At 38.4% G+C, this 21135-nt stretch overlaps 2 protein-coding genes across 5 annotated transcripts; one reads left to right on the top strand and one right to left on the bottom strand.

Annotated features, from left to right (window-relative positions):
* The first annotated feature begins 997 nt into the window (after positions 1 to 997).
* On the top strand, positions 998 to 4875 carry atf5a (activating transcription factor 5a). Of its 3 annotated transcripts, XM_057820132.1 has the most exons (4): positions 998 to 1247; positions 1776 to 2027; positions 2201 to 3356; positions 3430 to 4875. In XM_057820132.1, the coding sequence occupies exons 2-4, from the start codon at positions 1874 to 1876 to the stop codon at positions 3614 to 3616; spliced, it is 1497 nt and encodes a 498-aa protein (XP_057676115.1). In that variant the 5' UTR covers positions 998 to 1247; positions 1776 to 1873; the 3' UTR covers positions 3617 to 4875. The 3 variants fall into 3 exon arrangements, with proteins under 3 accessions (XP_057676115.1, XP_057676116.1, XP_057676117.1); XM_057820133.1 differs by lacking the exon at positions 998 to 1247 and having other exon boundaries at positions 1895 to 2111; XM_057820134.1 differs by lacking the exon at positions 998 to 1247 and having other exon boundaries at positions 1895 to 2111; positions 2185 to 3356.
* Positions 4876 to 5935: 1060 nt separating this feature from the next.
* Positions 5936 to 19825, bottom strand: stk36 (serine/threonine kinase 36 (fused homolog, Drosophila)). Of its 2 annotated transcripts, XM_057821023.1 has the most exons (21): positions 19788 to 19825; positions 19628 to 19674; positions 19383 to 19523; positions 16803 to 16880; positions 16595 to 16725; positions 16262 to 16511; positions 16091 to 16184; positions 14203 to 14384; positions 13969 to 14126; positions 13524 to 13635; positions 13318 to 13449; positions 13061 to 13237; positions 12894 to 12985; positions 11614 to 11677; positions 11427 to 11537; positions 11283 to 11357; positions 10049 to 10166; positions 9844 to 9970; positions 9593 to 9770; positions 8395 to 9294; positions 5936 to 6248 (listed from the first exon to the last, which is right to left on the bottom strand). In XM_057821023.1, the coding sequence occupies exons 3-21, from the start codon at positions 19494 to 19496 to the stop codon at positions 6132 to 6134; spliced, it is 3210 nt and encodes a 1069-aa protein (XP_057677006.1). In that variant the 5' UTR covers positions 19497 to 19523; positions 19628 to 19674; positions 19788 to 19825; the 3' UTR covers positions 5936 to 6131. The 2 variants fall into 2 exon arrangements, with proteins under 2 accessions (XP_057677006.1, XP_057677005.1); XM_057821022.1 differs by having other exon boundaries at positions 19628 to 19799.
* Positions 19826 to 21135: the final 1310 nt, after the last annotated feature.

Here is a 21135-nt window from a genome sequence, read left to right as displayed (position 1 = left end):
ATGGAGAAAAACAAAGTTGTAGTGGTCAGATGGTTGAGAATGACTGTCATTTTTTAATTCATTTAGGCTGCTATGTCTAAAATAATACATGAGTAATTATCAAGGTTTTCTGGTCTATTTGAATGATGTATCTGAAACTGATATTTTTTTGCTTTGGACATAAATTGAGCTCCTGTGATAACAAAGCATAGTTTTAAATTGTAAAAAAAAAAAAAAAAAAAAAAAAGTGTCAATTATATTCATTTTGCTTAGGGAAAATAAACTTGAGGTTTTCTGATTGGTTAGTTCGAGTAAACATCAACAAGTGAAAGCTTTCACCGGATTAAAAATCTCCACCGCTGGTTTGTTTACGTGAGCCATGTGCACCCGCTGCACTCACAAGAAGATAAAGACAACAGCGTCTTCTCCTTGCCTACCAGCGACCAATCACAATTCACACTGGATCCATTCCAACCAATAACCGTGCGACAGTCTGGCCAGCTCGGCCAATAGGCGCAGAGCACGGACCACTGATGCAAGAGAGAGGCAACAGCTATCCTACTTCTTGTTTTTACGCGTCAACAAAGTGTTGAACAAGTTTAACACGAGGACGGCTACTTTAAAACATGATACCGATCGTTGATAAGTAAAATGCGGTCTCAAGTCAAGCCCGTGTCCGTGTTCTCGCGAGGCTTGTTTCCCGGAAGAGGTGAACGCCCTACAACACGAACACGCTCATCAGTAATGCATCGTGGGAAAAAAATGAAATATTATTTAAAACGCTGTAAAATTAATAATTGGTTTCACGATGATGACGTGGTTAACATAATAAACTTAACAATACCTGAATTTTGCACTACAATAAAAGGAGTTGATGACATCATAATTTACTTTTGTGACTGAATATATTTGAATGACTTAATGTTTAATTCATAAACTGCCAGTGTTATTTTGGCGAAGAGACGCACGTTATTGGATGGTTGCGCTTGTACGGAACGCGGAGGAGGCGGAGGGATACGGAGCCGAGTAGCAGTGACGTGGTTGGTTGCTAGGTGAAAGTGACCGTGATGCTTTCACACCAACACGCTGCTGCTCGCTCAGTTTACTATTCAGCCGCTACGCTGCAACAGTTGCACTTCATCCTCGTCTGCTCCGAGCTGACACAATGGCTTTTTGAGTTTTTCAACACCTTGCAACCAAGAGGAATCCGTGCTTTGCTTTGGCAACGCACCCCCAAGCTCTCTAAACTATTTCTCTGCAAGAATGGAGTAAGTAACGCCAAATTTGTCTTGTTTTGTAACTTTTGTCATGCTCTTAACTCGTCTTTTAGCGATTGTTTTTGATAAAATTCCTCTCTGAGCTGATTTGACAACACTGTAAAACGTATTTAAAATGTTTCGGAAGTTTATGATGGAGAAAAAAGATCGAAATGTATGGAGTTCTCACTTCTGTAGTCAATATTTCATCACATGGTTGTTATTGAAACAGTTCAAATGATTATGTGATTAATTTGATATGACTAATGAGCATGTTTAATCCAATTTGAAGATCATCTCACTCTTTGTGTGAGGCTCACGCACAGGGAGTTCCTTAGCAACCATTTGGCCCTTGACAGCCTGATGCTTCCCAAGAGGCTTTTGGCTGCCATGCGTCAAGTGCATGTTGGTTAGCTAAGCCCATGGGACAGAGCTCTATTGGGCCCTCATTTTAGTTGAGAACTGCCATCTCCACCCTCCCATGTCACCCTTTTCACATCTATTTGTCAGCAATGTTTAGTGTTCTTCTCCCTCTTCCAGGTTTTACTATGCCCACCCAGCCCTGCTCTCTGTGGCCCAGCTGTCAGATCCTGCCTGCTTCCCGCACATGCACCGACTCGGACTGAACCGAAGCGCCGATGGACAGAATGATGATGGCGACGTCGGCTCCTGTTTGGAAGACGCTTCGCGCGTGCCCGGCAGACCCCCTCGCTCTCTCTCACCCACAGGCTAACCACAGCCAATCACAGGGGTGCAGGGGGGAGGTGTCAGAGGGGAGTCAGCACTTAATTGGTGAGTTGCGCTAAGTGGGCTTTTTTATATTTTGCCACATCTCAGGTGGGCTCGGCACTGCAGCACATCCTTCCTTACCAGACAGTAAGTAAGAAAAACAGGTAGACTTGCTTTGACTGTCAAGAAATTTGCTGTCTTTGCTCATTATTTGAACTAGGATCATTTGTCAACAGGTGATGTTCTCACTGACTGGATGACGGAAGAAGTGGACTTCTCCTCGTACCTCCCAAACCCTCCCTCCCCTCTTTCCTCCACCAATGCCTCCCTTCCCCCGTCACCCCTTCACAATGATATCCAAGTGCCCTCTGACTTAGAGGTTATGACCTCTCTGCTACAAGAGGAACTAGCCCAACTGGAGGACTACTTCCTGTCCGAGCCATTGCCGGAGAAAGGTCCCAGGCTGGGAAAATGTGAGCGGAGTCCCCTGCTGACTGGTCCTCAACCGTTCAGTCAGCTGCCTTATGCGTCGTATTCCGCACCCAACCAACCGGAATCGAATCCATTTCTTCTCACCCTGGCAAGCGGAGAACTAGACCTGCTAGGAGTGTGTGGCGGGCCCGTGGGGCGCTCCAAAATTCCCAGGCACACCCCGTACAGCTGCAGTCGTCCCAGCCCGTACGTGAGGAAAAGAATCCCTGACAGTTTAAGATGCGGTGAAAATTACGACAACAGCTCAAGTTCCAAAGGAAGCAACTCCGTTAACTCGGCGCTTAGTTATTGCTGCGTGGAAGAGGAGCAGTTGGCCGGAAAAGGCTACTGTCTGGGCAGTGCTGTCGAGCTACGAAAATGCTCAATTCTAGCAAAAGAAGAGAAAAACTGCCGCTTCGGTCACAACTCCGTCGGCAACGCAAGGGTCACCGCAGCCGCTGGCGGATTCCATTTTGGGGCAACGCTTGACGACTCGCTAAAGAAAGAAGATCTGTTGATGTATAGCATGAGAGAGGTGAGCGACGGCGCCGCTGACAATGAAGTGCTGACCAGCATCAAAACTGGCGTGGAGGTGACAAAAGCCACAGTTTCATGGAAAGCCCAAAGCAGTGAAAATTGTTACATTTCGGCAACACCCCAGTCCGAGACCTTTCACGGCTTCTTCACCGAGCAGGTGAAAGCGGAGAATCTGCCTATAGGGCAGCACGAAATGCACTGTAATTTCCTGGAGGATCCAAGTCCAGAGTGTCTTTTGATGGCAAAGGATAGTCTGAACTTGGAATCTTGCAGGGTGAAAGAAGACCAATGTGCCGTGAAATACGAATTTGACGTCCTTCCCGCAGAAGGAGGAGGAGAGCGCAAACAGAAGAAAAGAGATCAGAACAAAACAGCGGCTCATAGGTAAACTTTTTTTTCACTAAATACAGTTTTGAGCGTGAATGTTTTTGTGTAATCTTTCATTTGCTTGTTGCAGGTATCGCCAAAGAAAACGGGCTGAGTTAGATTCTTTGGAGGAACAGCTGCACTGCCTGGAAGGGCGCAACCGTGAGCTGAGGGACAAGGCAGAGTCGGTAGAGCGTGAAATTCAGTACGTCAAAGACCTCCTGATTGAAGTTTACAAGGCCAGAAGCCAAAGGCTAAAGCAGGACACAACAGGATAACCCTAAAGTCACGCCAAGAAGTCACCACAGGGAAGTTGTGGAGCTTTTTTGATTGCCTGTAATTGAACGTTGCTTTATTTTTGTAATACATCATGCATGGTTTAAGAGTCATTGAACAAAGTGAGAGTAACATCACTTTCACACTACACCTCTCGAGGCCGGCGATGCTGTAATGACAATCTTTTTAATGCTGTCTCACACTCTGGATTATGAAAATACTCTGAAAATACTTATTGATTTTGCAGGTTGAAGATTTTACTAGCCTTATATTAGAATTGATGTCAACAGCAGAGCTTTTTCCCCGTGTTAATATTTGATATTCTAAACATTTTAAAATGGAATAATTGCTTTCAATTGACCTAAGTTCTATTATTCATCATCTCAATAAAAATGTAGTATACTTTTTTGATATTTCTATTCATACATATGCTTGATTTAGTTGCAACATTCAATTTTAAATCATGTTTTGAAAAGTGACTTCAGCTTTAATGCAGCACTACTGATGTTTTTAATGTTTGGATTTTCTTTATTGCATTTATTGTGAAGACGTTTTGATATAGTTTACATTATTCCCATCAGTCACTCACTGCAAATCATACATCGTGATCACACAGCTCAGGATTAACAATTTGCTCACAAGAATCCATATTTGCCAATGACAGAAAAGTAAATTATTCATGTCTTCCCTTTGACCTCGGACATATTCCACTAAAGCATTTTTGTAGTTATTGTAAAACATTTTTGTTGCATGTCTTTCTTAAAGAAAAAAAAAAAAAATTCAGGATGAATTGTGATTCCTACAAATGCAATACGTCTCATGAGCCTCAGGCTAATCTGCACTAATTTGTACAAATTTTTATATGTTAAGCGAATGGAGTATAATGGTCCCGCTTTGTAGCAAATTTACTGAAGAAAAAAACACCTCATTAAATGGTTGACAATGCGCTTGCATGTGTAACTTTGATTTCCGCTGCTGGCAGAATAGATTCCTACCGGGCAATTTTTTCCCCTATGCATTTATTTGAAGACAATCTTGAATATAAACTGATATTTATTCAATTTACAGGATACAAAATCTTATGGGTTTGCCTACTTGTGGCGTACTATCAAGTTAAGTCGTAGTTAACAACAAATGGCAACGTGTGACCGAGCGTTAGACTTAAAATGTTCCTGTTTAAATTCAATTCCATCAAATTAACAAGCATATTTGTGTATCATTAATTTTTTTTCTGTTAAAAATAAAAGTGTGGCATTACGAACCCTGTGTATGTGCTTTTTAAAAGTCGAATCAAATACATTTTGTGCATGAAAATGTCTTAAAATGGTCATTTAAAATCTGTTTTTAGTTTTAAAAAAATTGTTGGAAGCTACAATAGGAGGTCTACTGAAATAGAGTCAATATTTTCAATAATTTCATATAGCGAAACACAGTACAAAACTTTACAATACATGATCACGCTGGACTTGTCACCAATTGATTGCCGTTATATAGACAAGACAAGCTTTTGTACATGCATTTACAAGCCACAAAGTTAGACGTAAGCCCTAAGTCAAGGTCAGGTAAGTGAACTATTTATTATTCAAGTTATAAAACAACCCCTACCCCTGAATTACATAGATGTATACATTATATAGATGAAAACTAGTATGCAAACAAGTTTATATGCCTATACATTAATATAATGTGGAGTATAGGGATGGCAAGGAGGAGCTCTGATGCTGGAGGCTAACCCCTTGGCACAGGCTCCCAAATCTTGTCTTTTAATGCACAGTTAGGACATTTAGCAATGGGTGGTCCTGTTGCCTGGGGGTTGCTTCCCTCTTGCAGCAGGTCCACAATTAAAATAGGATAATAAATAATACACATTTCAAGAATAATGGTTATCACCATGAGCACCAGTCAAGCTGTGATTACATATATCTTTATTCTTGAATGTACGACGACGATGGCGGTGGAAGTGATGGATGCAATGACATTGGGAAGTGACTGTATTCTCATGGAATATTTAAGGAGTGAAATGGGGGTAGGACCAAAAAAAAAAGCTGGACTTCTTTCCACTCATTTTTGAGCTACATATGTATGTATTTGTTATTATTTTTGCTATACAGTAATAATCATTACTGTTATTATTTTTTTCCTCCACTCTTGTTGTTGTATTTCGTTATTACGGCTCTAAATGAATAAAAAAATCAAATCAAATCAAATCAATCAATTACTATATAGCTCTGATAATATTACAGTGAAAAGCAGAAAAGTTTTTTTTTTTTAAATCATGCGTAACAAACATTTTTTTGGGGGGGGGGGGGGGGGGGGGGACAAATTTTAGGCCTTGGCTATATTTAGTTATTCTGTTATCAAAATTCAGACAGCCATTTAGTATAAGATCATGATTACGGTATATTGTATCATTAAAAAAAAGCTTAATCAGTGCATGCATAAGTTTCAAAAACATGCGGCGATATGCTTATTTTCAGTTAGACATGAATTAATTTACTAATATCACAAAATGTACAATTAATTTGTACCAGTCTTATCTGTTTCGAGCAGTCTAATAAGAGGGAGATAGTCACATTGCAGAGGAGCCTGCTGGGCCTGAAGTAGTTTGCCTCTGGCATCCAGTGATTCTAAGACCTAAAGACAAAGAAGAAAAGAAACAGTCACTCTACAATAGGTAGTAAATACCCAGAAAAAAAAAAAAAGCTACTGTTCTGGAAGAGTTGTCCGATAATTACTTTTTAACCGATAGCCCGATAATGTCTTAACTCCAAAAATGTACTTAACATATTATTTCTCAATCATTTATTGTTCATTTAATTTTTGCACCATGAATGCAAATGGTCTGGTCACTTAACAATTCCCAATCATCTTATTATTTTTAAAAATATCTAATGGTCAAGAAGCAGGGGTGAAAGTGGGCGGGAACGGTCAGGAACACAGTTCCGGTATAAGATTCCGGGCCAGAACACAGTTCCGGTATAAGATTCAGGGCCGGAGCGCTGTTCCGGTATACGGTGCTATGATTCTGAAAATATGACGGCAACTGTCAAAACGCTATGTAAAAAAAAAAAAATAAATACAAAGCTGCCACACATGCATTTCATCTCCAAGAAGAAAACAATCTACCAACATCAGATTTACATACACAAGTGTTAACAACAAGCATAATAAAGTGCTTGTGTAGTGTAATCCGCTTCCATGGATGTTTCCCCAGCTGCTGCAGTTATCCGAGTTTGACAATGACGAGTCATGTCAATGTGTGAATGCACGCAGCAAGCAAAACGCCTGGGCTAATTTATCCGTTCAATTGGCTGACATACTGACATGTGATCACCAGAGATAGTTAGCTCTGATTGGTTCAAATGTGCATCTTTTCTGAAACAGCAAAAAAAAAAAAAAAGAAAAAAAAGAAAAGGCAATGCAACAGAAAATTGGATCAAATCTTTAAGAGCAAGAAAGAGTTAAGGTAGCTTATTTATCATATTTAGTTTTTTTTTGCTCTGATGGGGAAGTTCAGAACATCTTAGCTGTCAATGTGCATTTTGGACTTATTATTTGTTCATTTATGTTAGGCTACTTATTCATTTCCTTATGATTTAAAAAAGTCAATGTTTGCTCGATCTTCAAAATAATTCAATTTCACTCAGCATAATATGTCATTTGTACTTATTTTTCTGAATGTCTTATATCTTTATTATTAAAAAACACAAAAAAATGTTTACATTATCTTCAATTTTAATATAGATCCTATGTTCTTAAGTAGTTAAAATTGACATTTGTCATTTAGTATGTGAGGAAATGAGGGAAAATAAAAATTAGGAGATGGAGGTAAGGGTTATAGCTGTTTTTGTTAACTTTTATTTTGCAAATCGTTGAAAATATACAATTTTGAATTAAAATTAGTTTTTGTATGTCTTATAGAAATAGCTGACCAAAAGTTTTCTTTGCATTTCAGTAGTTTTGCCCCCCCCCCCCCCATAAATTCTGGAATTTATGCATTTATTTACAAGAACTTTAAAATTAAAAAGCTCTTTGTTTTGTTATGGCTCCCTTGTTGGATTTTGTATCCATTCACATTAGCGTAACTTTACATTAAAATACTCAGGTCATTTTTGGCCAACTGCCTGTTTTTTGGCAAAAAACTAGTCCTTTAGACATTTCTGCGTCCATACAAAAGAAAAATGGGCTTTTACGTGTTTTATTTTATGGAACATTTCAGTCTAAAAATGACAAGGGCCAGATAGGCCGGCAAGACATGCTGAGGCAATAGTGACATTGGAATTCAACTTAAATAAGTAGTGATTGTATATATAAAATGCAAAACTTGCTTTTGTTGAGTAAAGTTAAAGAAAGCATGAAGAATCATCGTAAGTTTCTGGTGTGAAAATTGAGTGATTTATTCGCTGTTGAAATATTATGTCGAAATTGCAATATTGCTATTGATCCTGAAAATATAGGTGATTATCTTCTGCATTTGGTAATTTTTGTGCATCTAGTGTAAAATCTGAGAATTTTATAACCATTTTGTCATACTTCGGGAATTTATTAGAGAACAAGTTTGACTTTTTCAATGCCGCTACTCATGGAACCCATATGTGCCTAAGGGAGGTGCCTGTTTTGGTTTTAGGTCGCTAGCGGCTTTGGATTTGAAAATATTTGAATTTTAAGTTTTTGAAAATAGGCCCTCTACGGAGCGCCCCGTTTCCCGTCAACTGATAGTGAAGTTTATGTATCGGCTACCCGATAATATCAGACAACTCTAGTCCTGGTCATTCATTACCTGTCGTATTGCGTCCTGCTGCGTGTACAAGCTTAAAGTTGCAATGGCGGCTTCTCTCACAACACTGTAAGAATCTGTGCATGCAGCTCTCAATAGTAATCTGGACACACTTTTATCCAGCAGCTGGGGTATGGCACCCTGAACATGTAGCAGATTTCCTAGAGCTGCACAGGCGTGGAGGCGCGTGTGGGCATCAGGGTTCAAGGTGAGTGATGCCAGCGTGGCCGCCGTCATCCTGGCTTCTTCTAACCACTGACTCATCTCGCCTTTCCTTAAATTGCTCTCTTTTGTCTCCCTGCTTGAACCCTCGTGTGCATCATTGTCCTTCACTTTCAACCACTCTGTAATGTTCCCTACACGTTCATTGGGCCTTGCCGTGTTAAACTCAAATGCAATATAACCCAACCATTTGCCAACTGACAAGCAAGCTGCCCGCCGCACATGCGAATTAGAATCTTCAAGAAGGTTTATCATTCTTTTAAAAATGCTAAGCTGCAAATCAGGCATATTTGGAGATTTGAATGGATACAAATTTCCTAGAACTTTGCATGTGGCGGCCCTGATGGGGTCATAAGAGTGAGCAAGCGCCTGGCGCAAAACGGTCGGTTCAAGATGAAGTTGGAGATGGCCAGAGTGAGGCCAAAATCGGGTTAGGACGTATAACAGGGATAGGAGTTCTACAGCAGTTTCGCCTAGCTCCTCCTGCAGCAGCAAATCACACAGCAAACAACTGACGGTTCTGGTCCTTGTCTGCTGAACCGATGGAGGCAGTGCTGGCGCAAAAAAACCCCGAGCAGCTTTGCAGTAGTGGGAAACAAAGCGCTGACGGTCTTGGAGCAACAAGCGCCGTAGAAGTGACAGTGGCAGCTCCACTAATGAAAAAGGAAGAGTTTGAATCACCTGCCAAAGAATAAAAGCAAAACACGTCAAAATCACAACAGATCAAACAGAAGACAAAAAAACAAGGAGAAAAACAGACACAATAATATGCTTGATATGTTTTTGCAATTGTTATCCTTTGTTGCATCACTGAATGATATCTCCAAAAGTCAACGAGAGGTCGCAATTAAAGTGTCTCTTCTTAGTGAGGCCAACTTTAAATCAGATCTTACATTGACTTAAAGTGGTAAAATGTCCCTAATTATGCGAAACATTATGTTCACATGTATTTGTTTCTTGAGCATCAACACACACTAACCTGCAGAAGCCCCTGAACAACACCACAGCTGTCATACAATTGCAATATCCTCGAAGTAGTCTCAGAATTCAAATCCAAAGCAAATGGAAGGCACAGGAAGTGGCAACTAAACTGGATAAAGCTCTCGTGGCTCAAACTTTTCTCAAACGTACCTGAATGGCCGTCAGTGAATAAAGAACTGTGGGGTGAGAAAGTCGCTTTTTTGTTAAATTCTAGTGATCAGGAATTCTGAACAAAATGTCAACACCAACCATTCAGAGCTCAACAGCCAGCCAAGAGTGTGTAAAAATGTTGACTGACTCTCACAAAACAGTGAAATATATGAATAGGGATCCTTGGAGAAGAGGAACAATGTCACAGACATAAGATAATGCAGTCCTGAAACAAAAACATGGACATATGTATCAAGTATTTACGAACCGTTAATACTTTGTTTTAATAATCACATGTGCTTACCATTTGTTGAACAGAGGTCCACGTATGCATTTGTCCTTGTCAAAGCGGTGCCCATCACTTGCCAAATGTGATGACACACGCGTGGATCCCAACATAATGGGATGTCGTCATCATCATTCTGTGAAGAAGACAAAAAGCGGTTTACAAGGAAACCTAAAAGCAAAATGTGTAACAATGAAATGCTTAATCGCAGCCATCTCTGCAATCTCAATTTGATTATCATTAAAAATTGAACACATGAAAAGGATATCAATCTACACTATACTTACAGTATATATAAATGGAGCTTTGTGTGTGTGTTTGTCTATGTTCATTCCCTTTGGACTCCTAAACGGCCGGACGGATTTTGACAATATTTTACAAAGTTGTACTTTATGGGCGCTTTCACACTAGCGCTGTTTGGTCCATTTTAAACGGACCAGAGTTCTTTTTCTCAGATAGTCTGCTTTGTTTTGCAAATGTGAACGTGCATCCGAACTCTAGTTCGGCCCAAACAACCGAACTCTGTCCGCTCAAAAATCGTGGGTCTCAGTCTGCTTTAAGCGCACCCTGCTTTGTTTGTGAATGCGACCGGAGCAGGATGCTCTTTTGCTATTTTACATGTCATTACATGTCATTACAGCTCCAGGCTGTAATGCTCCAGGCTGTGACACTGGATGCAGTACATCCTTGGAAGCGGAGGTACAGCGCGCACGATATCCAAAATCAACAATGGCAAGGGGACAGACGATTAAACATGGCCAAATTTGCTGCGCTACGTAGTTGCATTTGATACACAGAGTCAGGTTCTTATGTGTCAGTTGTGTTTTGCATGTTGTTCCTTAGTACCTGTGTGCAATAATAAGGGCGCTGTCTCTTGGGGTCATGTGGTGTATGGGGCACAAGAGCAGCAAGTGTGAAACATAAAAACTCTGTCTCTCTCATTGTTGTTTACGTTGCTCGCCACAATACTGTACGGTATGATGGAAACGCGATTCTGCATTAAGCCCTTTATAGTGTCTATTCTATTCTATTCTATTACAACATTACAGCTGCATCTCTAAGGACAGTTTGTTTAATCTGCCATTCGGTTGTATTGCGTTCACGTTACACAAACCTGAACAATGCCGAGTCATACTGCTAGTCATTATTAAAAATGAGTAACGGCTATCTCATTAATGGAAAAAAAAAATCACCAAGTAATATTAGTTAGTGTCTAGGCGGTCTAATAAAAAAACACTATTTATTGGCTGACCTCAGTGAGAGTGTGTAGTAGTAAAGACAGGAGGCCATCACAGAGTCCCCAGCCAGGTGGAAGTGGAAGTTGGACCTACCGAGGTAGAAAACACCTAGTCAAATCAGCAATCCATCGGAAGAAAAAGTTGAAAAGATTGTATACCTTACGTGAACCAGACACCAATTCTTTCAGCAAGGAAGTAAGACCATTCAAGTCAGCCTTAACCGGAAAGTTTTGTTGAGTAAGCACCGATAATATGCTTGCAGCAAGAGGCTGAAAGAGGAAAGACAACATGTCATAGTATGAAAAAATACAGGACATTTGAATGTATACTTTATTGAGAACATACGGCTAAGGGGTAGAGGTCTGCTTGATTAAGAATCGTCATGAAGGGATTGATGAATTGTTCAGGTCTGCATAAAAAAACAATGTATGAGCTTATGTATGATGGGTGCAAAACAATGACACCAAGATAATAACTTCTATAAATAATACCGTAACTTAATATCAGTGTTGTTTCCGTCAGCGATGATGATAACGAAAATATTTCGTCAATGAACACTATTTTCATGGCAATGACAAGATGATAACGAGACGATAACGAGCTAAAAATGCACAATAGTTTCTGTCACATGTTCAGAATGCGTGACAATGTATGTGGAGTTAGCCTACATCGTAGCTGTGTCACTCATGGGACGTGCTGCGTTCTCCTACCCCCTTCCCGACACACCAGTGTGTCTCCTCCAGTCTGAATACAGGCTTGCACACAGGTAAGATTTGTTTTCTTATCTTGGCAAGATAGAATATGCAATGTTTCTTTAGCCTTTAAGGTCTGAGTGTGATCATCACATACTAAATGTAACTCGTAGCATTAGCATAGCGTTCACATTAGGCTAATGCTAATGGCGAGTGTCCTCTATAACTCCCAGACAACTTTTTTTACATACAGTTCATCGCGTCCAGGTGGGTATAGTAATTAAAAATAATGTCCTATTTTCCTGCTGAGTGTGTATTATCACTAAGCTGGCATTGTCCTGGTAGACGCTACAATATGTACTTGTCAGTCAATATCAATTCAAAATAGTAAAATAGAAACATTTATTTATGATTTTTTTTTAGTATTTTAAATTTTAAAGACGAAAATAATTTTTTGTAAACGTCAACTAAAACTGGACGAAATTAGTCTTGAGTTTTCGTCAACAAAATTTTGACAAAGGCAAACACATTTTGAGGTGACTAAAACATGACTAAGACTAATAAGTATTATTGTCCAAAAGACTAAGACAAAAATTAAAAGGGCTGCCAAAACCAACACTGCTTAATATAATAATAATAATGATAATTTTTCCATAAAAAGAAATAAATCCCAACTCAACATCAAAGTTGCAATTGGGCAACTACATTATTACAACGATTCTGACCCCCCCTTGAGGAAAAAACAATCAGTTGATTTGCACAGGTTGTGAATCACGTTAAATGGTAAAAAAGTATTCACAAAATTTATCCTGTTCTCATTTTTCTATATTACAAAGATCTCACATTTGAACAAGGGTTTGTAGACTAGATTTTCAATGTAGCCAATCTCTTAAACATAAACCAATCGATGCGAAAGAAATTGAATCGTCTGACCCATTTTCCGCTCTCAAGCTGTCATTGTTCTTGTCGCAGTATATCAGCAGAACGACAATCATTTGGCCGACTGATTGCAGGCCCCACGGTTGCTGCTCATTTGGAGAAAAAAAAAAGATTATCAGAATAAGACCTGAATTTATTGAACATTTATTATTTTTCCTCACCTCAACAAAATATGGATTCTCCACAGAGTTATGCACCAAGTCAATAAGGACACATGGCAATCCAAGTTCCCTACCAATGTGGTTCCTCATGGTATGGTCAGAGTTTAGAAGCAGGCTCTCAAGGGCCCTCAATGGAAGGTGAATGGACTGCATGTTTTTCAGGACACCTTCACCTAACTTAGCACAGAAACAGGACTAAATTAATGTGAATAAATGAAATATATCATTTCACGTTGTTATTTCCTGCACCTAATCACCTGTTGTTTAAACAGCACAATTGTGTTTTTCAGTTTAACAATAATGGTGTTGTAGTCTAATGGGTCTTTCTTGTGTTGGCTTGATTCTAACTCCTCAACAAGCTTCTCCCAGAATTCCTCACTGTCGCTGTCCTGAAAGAACAAATTTTAATGGCAAAAATATTTTATTCACAAAGATGTAATTAGAAACTGTCAGCCTGACTTACTGAAAATATTTCTAGTTCCGTTATAATGTCATAACTGAGTGTCCTCCGGTTTAGTCGTGGCCCGACCTCTACTGAAGGGAACTCTCGTTCGTAGTCCTGACTGATAGGACCCCTGCAGAAATAATGACCGCAGTACACATACCTTAGTCCAGGGGTTTTCAACCCAGTCCTCAAGGCACACTGTGGGTCCTGGTTTTTGTTCCAGCCGATCCAGCAGAGACAGTTGAACCAATGAGGCTTCTGCTAAAACAAGCCACACCTGACTGCAATAAACTGATTGCACTTGTAAAACACCAGATTGGGGAAAAAGTGTTGTCATCTTGTTTGGTAAGAATGAAATCCTGCACCCACAGTGTGCCTTAGTGGAATAGGTTGGGAACCCCTGCTAGTCTATGACAGGAAAACACCATTTTGTGTAGAGTACACACACACATTTCATAAACACCTGTTTTCTAGATTTGATCTCACAGCAGCATGATTCTTCAGACATGTACTTGGAGGGACTGTCAAAGTCCACGGAGTTGGAGCTGAATATGTATCTCTAGGGGGCGCTACAGTCAATGCAGGATTGCCTTTTTCACTTCTCAGTTCATCCATCATATCCTGTAAATGAAGATCAGAAAGATGTCATTTGTGATATTTCATTCCTAAAAAAAAAGGTAAATGGCAATGTGCTTACTTTAGCACATTCAGTTGCTTTCTTGGTGCTACTTTTGCTTCTCTGTTCTTTAAACGTTCTCAATATTCTGCTCTCCCCGGAGTTTAGGGATGTCTTTTCTGCCATTTGTTTAAGTTTCAGCGCCAACATGTCTGGGTCAGGTGTGACAGTCAGAGGACTGAAAACATCCGTGTCTGGAATCACTGCAAACACATCCATATGATAGTTTCAAGTAGGCCTGCTCAATATATCGTTTGAATGTCACTATCGCGATGTGCACATGTGCAATAGGCTATCGCAGGATGTGCGATTTTTATTAAAAGCAGCAAGTGTGCCAAGACATGGCCTCCTGTATCCCTTTTAGATATAGCAATCTTTATCATTTAATCATTTAAAAAAAATAAATCTTCATCACTAAAATAAACCCCCTTAGCCTGGATTAAACGGTATTACTGGTATATGAATACAATGATACATTCCAGTTTTGCAATTTTTTTTGCACTTTCTGTTCTTAAAGGGAACCTCGGACTTGAAGAGTTGTAGGCTCTAATAAGCCACAATTGTTCTCTTTTACGAAAATATGTTATGAGAAACACATAAAATACTGCCATTCATTTAAAAACCTATAATATTTAGTACCTGTTTTGACCTACAGAGGGCGCCATGTTTTAGGCGCACAATGGACGCTCGGGGTTGATGACGTAGATTATCCTGTCCTAGTCACTCGACGAATACTACCGGTTACTGCAATTCCTTCTACAAGGCAAGCCGTCCAACACATGCCCTCATCGGTTAAAAGCGGTGAATACTTACTATCTGTGTTTTTATTGAGTCTTTTAATACCTTTTCATTGCCTCAAAATACTTTTTGCGTGTGTTTCCCTCTCATACTTTTAAGCATTGTGTTTTCCTGTGGTAGCTTTAAAGCAGATTGTTGATCTGTTGACCACATTAGTCATGTAGCATATTTAAACCACCCTGATTTGATATAACTACGTTTAAGTATTTTCTTAAGCCATCTTTAGTATGCTCTGTCTGTATGCATCTAAACAAAACAAGCTGAAAGCGCACAGTAGTACTTTGGGTGTCAAATTCGCCTCTTGTAGGACATTTTGGCAGAACAGTTTTTTTCCCCCGACGCGCGTCTCGTCTCATCCCGTCTTTCCTGTTCATTTTGCCTTTGCTGCTCGTTTTGTGAAATATCGACAATGTTGTTATGCTCATTAATGTTCCTCTCGGGTTCAAATTGAAAGGGTTGAACAGATGACATGTCTATGTTGCTAGAGTCATACTCCAGAAGCCCGGCAGCGGAGCCATGTGACGTCACTGCTCTGCAACGTCAACAACAATGGCGACCTACTAGTCCAACTAATTTTACGAATTGTATAAAAACGGAAAATCAAGAGTGGGTTTCAAAATAAAATTATTTTAACTCATAATAACGTTTATCTTTTAAGAACTACAAGTGTTTCTATCCATGGATCCTTTTAAATAAATGAATAATAAAGGAATAAATACAATTAATCTGAAGCACCTTAAATCTAAAGTATAATGCTGCAATAAAAAATTACAGAAACTAAGATAACATTTTTATACTAAAGAATATTCAAAACGGTTTGAAGATTCTAAAATAAAGGGAACAAAATTAAGAATACAAGGATAAATGAGAAAAACAAAGGGGAAACTCAAGAAAAACAACCTAATAAAATACTGACTGCAATACACTAATACGAAAACATGATGAGTCAACCAAAGTCTTCCCAAACGGAGCTATTCATGTCATCTGGTGAAAATTCATCTAGTATTAAGATTGCAATATATATAGCAATATATCGCAAACCCCCAAAAAGTCGCAATGTCAATATCAAGCACAACTAACATGCTGTATTCAAAAAAGTAATTGTCAACACCTTGAACACCATCAGCAACAAAAGGATGGTGCAGGAGGTCTGGCCATGACAGTCGCTTCTGAGGGTCTTTGGTCAACAAACCTTTCAGAAAACTCTGGAAAAAAATTATACAATTATCTATTTAAGCACAGTAAACTGACAGGATCAATAATCATATGGTTTACTTTGTACCATGCATGTGCTGCTCATAGTGTCAGGCCATTTAATGGGGTCTTTGACAATGAGCTGCACCAAGTGGAAAATTGAATTAGTGTAGAATGGAGGCGCCCCTGTGTGGAGTTCATAAAGAATGCAACCCAGAGACCAGAGGTCAGCAGTGTGATCATAAGGCTTCTCTGCCACTAACTCAGGGGACATGTACAGTGGTGTTCCCTTAATAGACGTCAGCACCATGGTAGAGACACTCATTGCTCGTGCAAATCTATTAAATAAGATCAGACAAGATATATTTCTTTTTACAGATTAATTACGGCCATGTTAGTTATTGCCAATAAAGGTACATACCCAAAGTCGCAAAGTTTCACCACACCATTTTTATCAAAGAGGATATTTTGTGGCTTCATATCTCGATGAAGAATACGGCGGGAGTGCAAATAATATAGAGCTGAGACGAGCTGGCAGGCAATCTCACAAACCTGGGAACAAAAAAAGAATGAAAAAATTGTTCAGAATTAATATCGTCGTGTATCTAGTACAAGTAGGAAACTAGTACCTGACATTCTGGTAAACTCCCATCATCTTCAATAATCTGGAACAATTGACCTTCGGCATACTCGGTCACAACAACTACCTATTGGACCAGTTACATGTAATCAGCACATATCATGCATTTTTATTCTTCTATCTATATCAGTGTTGTATTGTAATGGAAACAATAGTATTCAGTCCAAATAAACGGCTCAGATTTCATCAGAGGTGGGTAGCCAAAAACTTTACTCAAGTAAGAGTAGGGTTACTTCCAAAATATTATTACTCAAGTAAAAGTAGTCATCCAAAAAATGTAGTCAAGTACAAGTAAAAAAATATCCAGTGAAAAGAACATTGTGAGTAACTGCTTATTTTTGTTTAAAAAAAAAAAAAAAAAAACTTGGGAATTTTTTCTCTCAGCACAAACTTATCTATATAAACTGCTGTTACGATATTGTACAATAATCCATTACATAACCACATTAAGCCAAAGAAATACCCCCAAAAATCATTGGATTCCGGCGGGGGAAAAAAAAGACAGAAATGAAGCATTATTCATCCAAAGAGCATGAAAGCCCTCTATTGGAGAAAATAGTTCCTAGTTTGAATAGTGAATACAGTAGTTCCTTCAGTTACTATTATGAAACCAAAAGGATCATATCTCCGGTTTTCCTTGGTCAATTGGTGCCAAATAAAAACTGGGAAGGAGGTTTAAATCCCGCTTTCGAGTCATGTTGAGGGCAGCGCTCTATGTCAAATACTTCTTTAAGGTGCTTTAAAGACGCCATGTGACTGAACAGGCTGGCGTGATCATAAAACTGCAAGCTTGTTTCAGATTGGTGGAATGGAGTCAACCCAGATAGCAGACCGACGTTGAAAATATGTTGGATGAACATTCCGCTGTCGATCTTATATCGTTGAATCAACGTCACTTTGGCACTCTCAGTCAAATGGTGTTAAATGGTGTTATAAAATGTTGTTTCAACGTTGAACTCCTTACAAAACCTAAACGTCATTTCGATTAATAATAATATTGGAACAATGCTGAATCAATGTTATGTTTTTGACCAAAACGCCCGCTCATCCATAATTCACTGACCTTTCAATCATATTTCCCGGTCAATCATAAATCAACTATTTGTCAACATTAGTTCATCGACTATAAAACAATGGTAACCCAACCATCGCCTGACATACCATAGAAGAACATTGTTTCAACATCACTTGACGTCGAAATCTTCGATGTCAACCACACTGATGATTTTGATGGAAAATCAACGTTTATTCAATGTCTGTGAGCTATCTGGGATGTGACTATTGTTGCGACGTCTCATTGGTGAAATTGGTAGAGCTACTCTTGGCATCGCTGGCAAAAAAAAATAAAAATAAATCTTAAACATAGATTAAAAAGAGAAAAAATGTAACGACTCATGTTGCCCAAAGTAGTGGAGTAGGAGTAGCTTTTTTTTCTTCACAAATTTACTCAAGTAAAAGTAAAAAGTATGGCTTAGTAAAACTACTCTTAGAAGTACATTTTTCTCAAGAAGTTACTCAAGTAAATGTAACGGAGTACATGTAACGCGTTACTACCCACCTCTGGATTTCATGTTTGTAGTTTTCTGAACAAATTGAGACCAAGTTAGTTAGTTCAGCATACTGGACTGTCTCAGAAAATTAGAATACACAATATTCTAATTTTCTGAGACAGTCCTGTACATTAATCCACCATTTAAAGCAGGGGTGTCCAAACTTTTTGCAAAGGGGACCAGATTTGGCGTGGTAAAAATGTGGGGGGCCGACCTTGGCTGACGTCCTTTACATAGAACAATATACAGGACTGTCTCAGAAAATTAGAATATTGTGTATTCTAATTTTCTGAGACAGTCCAGTATACTAGGGGTGCACGATATCCATTTTTTGAAACCAACATCGATAACTTCCTGATCCTCAAGGCCGATACCGATACGATAACCGATAATATATAAATATATAATTTTTAAATGTATATTCACATGGGTTTTTGAACACGTGTAGGCCAAAAATACAAGTAGTGGATTCAGCATAGACTTGCCTTTGACCTAACAGAATTTTCATGATGACATGAACATTATTATAATGAACAAAACAAAGACAAGAACAGTTTTAACTTCATATAAGGTGCCCCTATTTATTTTTTCAAATAAATAAAATCTTGAGTCAATCACAATCAGTTAGTCAATATAATTAACGATTTGTTTCCCTGAGCAATAAGCACTAAACTAAAACAAACTTAAACTCAACAGGTATTGTGATTTGTCAGCAGATAAAACATTTGGTGCAAAAGTAGAATTTTGTGGTCTTGATCCATGAAATAACTCAAACGCACACATTCCAATCCACCGACACTGTGCCAAAAATATATATTATCGGGCCTATTAATGTTATTGGATTTACTGTGATGGCATCATAATTCCTATTATCGGACCACACCTCTAGCATATACAGTACTTTTTGTGATATTTTCTGTAACAATGAGATTTTTGAGGGGTAAAAAACAACTATATTTTGGCTCAATAAGTGGTTTGAAACTTGGCGTTGGTGAATGCATCCTGCATACAGAACACACCTCTGTTTCAGTTTCAAAGCTGTCAAAAAGTTTCACAATGTTTGGATGTTCAAGGTTACTCATGATGTCAATTTCCTTCTTGAGACTTTGCAGCTCTTTCTTTGAGCGTCCCATCTTTGGAATGAACTTCAGAGCCACCACCTGGGCATGCGTGCATAAAAAAGAACATACAAAACAATGTTCAAATTAATTTCGTTCGTGGGGGGAAAAAAGTATTGTAAATCAGTAATTTCAGAGCAACTTACTTGTCCTGTAAATTTGGTGATTCCTTTATGAACTCGACCAAATGAACCTTCTCCCACCAGTTCCAAAGTGTGATACGAATTCATGTTAATGAACAATAAGACCTCGAAAATTGAATAAAAAAAGCAATATGTATGTATAACGTACTGAAGCTAACTGTACCTTAGCGCAGGTAGTTTGAATATTTAACCCCCTCCCCCGCCCCCCAAAAAAGGAAAAAGCTAGTATGCATGTTCGTCTGCCAGGTGATAACACCAACATGCATTTTGAGTAAAGTCTTATGTTATAAAATTATTACAAATTATATTCTACAGACTGCAAATTTTTTTTATTTGAAATTCACGATTATGGAATATGTATTTAGGTTTAGAGCGTGAGAAATTGAATCAGGCACTCCTTATGGGCAACTAAAAATCGGGGCCCTAAGACTGGCAACCGAGATCGCGTTCCCAGCAACAGGCTGTCAACAAACCAGCGCCTAGTATTTTCTAAAACCTTTGAATACAACTTTATATCAGTTAAATTTTGGACCCAACTGGTGTCTATACATATATTTTCAACAATTTGTCGAAAATATTCATTATGGGCGTTGTTAGAATACTGCACTTGTGAATTTTAAATACCTACAAATACTATTAAAAACATGTCAGTTAATGCCCACTAGATGTCGCACACGCACCATTTCAAAGCTATGTATGCAGTACTTAACAGTGGTACCTCTACTAACGAAATTTAGTGGTTCTGGAAGTAGTTTCTTAACTTGAAAATTCTGTAAGTAGAGACGCGTTTTCCATGTCATCCGTTCCAAGCCCCCCCAAATTAAGACAAATCTTTTAGAATGCATAAAAATCTATTAAAACGTATAACAAATACATGTTACATTAAGATTATTGCACAATAAACATAAAATCTGAGTTGTGCATAATGTTAAACACCAAGAATAGTGTAAAAAGTAAAAGTTAATACACTCGAATAGAATAGAATAGAATAGCCCTTTATTGTCATTATACAGTTGTACAATTAAATTGTGGAGAAGCTCCCTTTACAGTGGATAAGCTAAGTTAAAATGTCAAAGTGACTTGCAAGTATAAGAGTATAAAATTTAAATACATATAAATTAGGGCTGTCAAACGATTAAGATTTTTAATCGAGTCAATCACAGCTTAAAAATTAATCGTAATTAATCGTAATCAATCGCAATTCAAACCATCTCTAAAATATGCCATATTTTTCTGTAAATTATTGTTGGAATGGAAAGATAAGACACAAGACGGATTTATACATACAACATACTGTACATAAGTACTGTAATTGTTTATTATAACAATAAATCCACAAATGGCATTATTAACATTCTTTCTGTTAAAGGGATCCACGGATAGAAAGACTTGTAGTTCTTAAAAGATAAATGTTATAGTTACAAGATATTGTAATTTTATATTAAAACCCCTCTTCATGTTTTTGTTTTAATAAAATTTGTAAAATTTTCAATCAAAAGTAAATATAATAA

This window comes from Corythoichthys intestinalis, chromosome 18 (genome assembly GCF_030265065.1).
Source record: "Corythoichthys intestinalis isolate RoL2023-P3 chromosome 18, ASM3026506v1, whole genome shotgun sequence".
Lineage (NCBI taxonomy): Eukaryota > Metazoa > Chordata > Actinopteri > Syngnathiformes > Syngnathidae > Corythoichthys > Corythoichthys intestinalis.
Note: the sequence above shows the minus strand (reverse complement) of the source record. Positions and strands in the feature narration are given on the sequence as shown.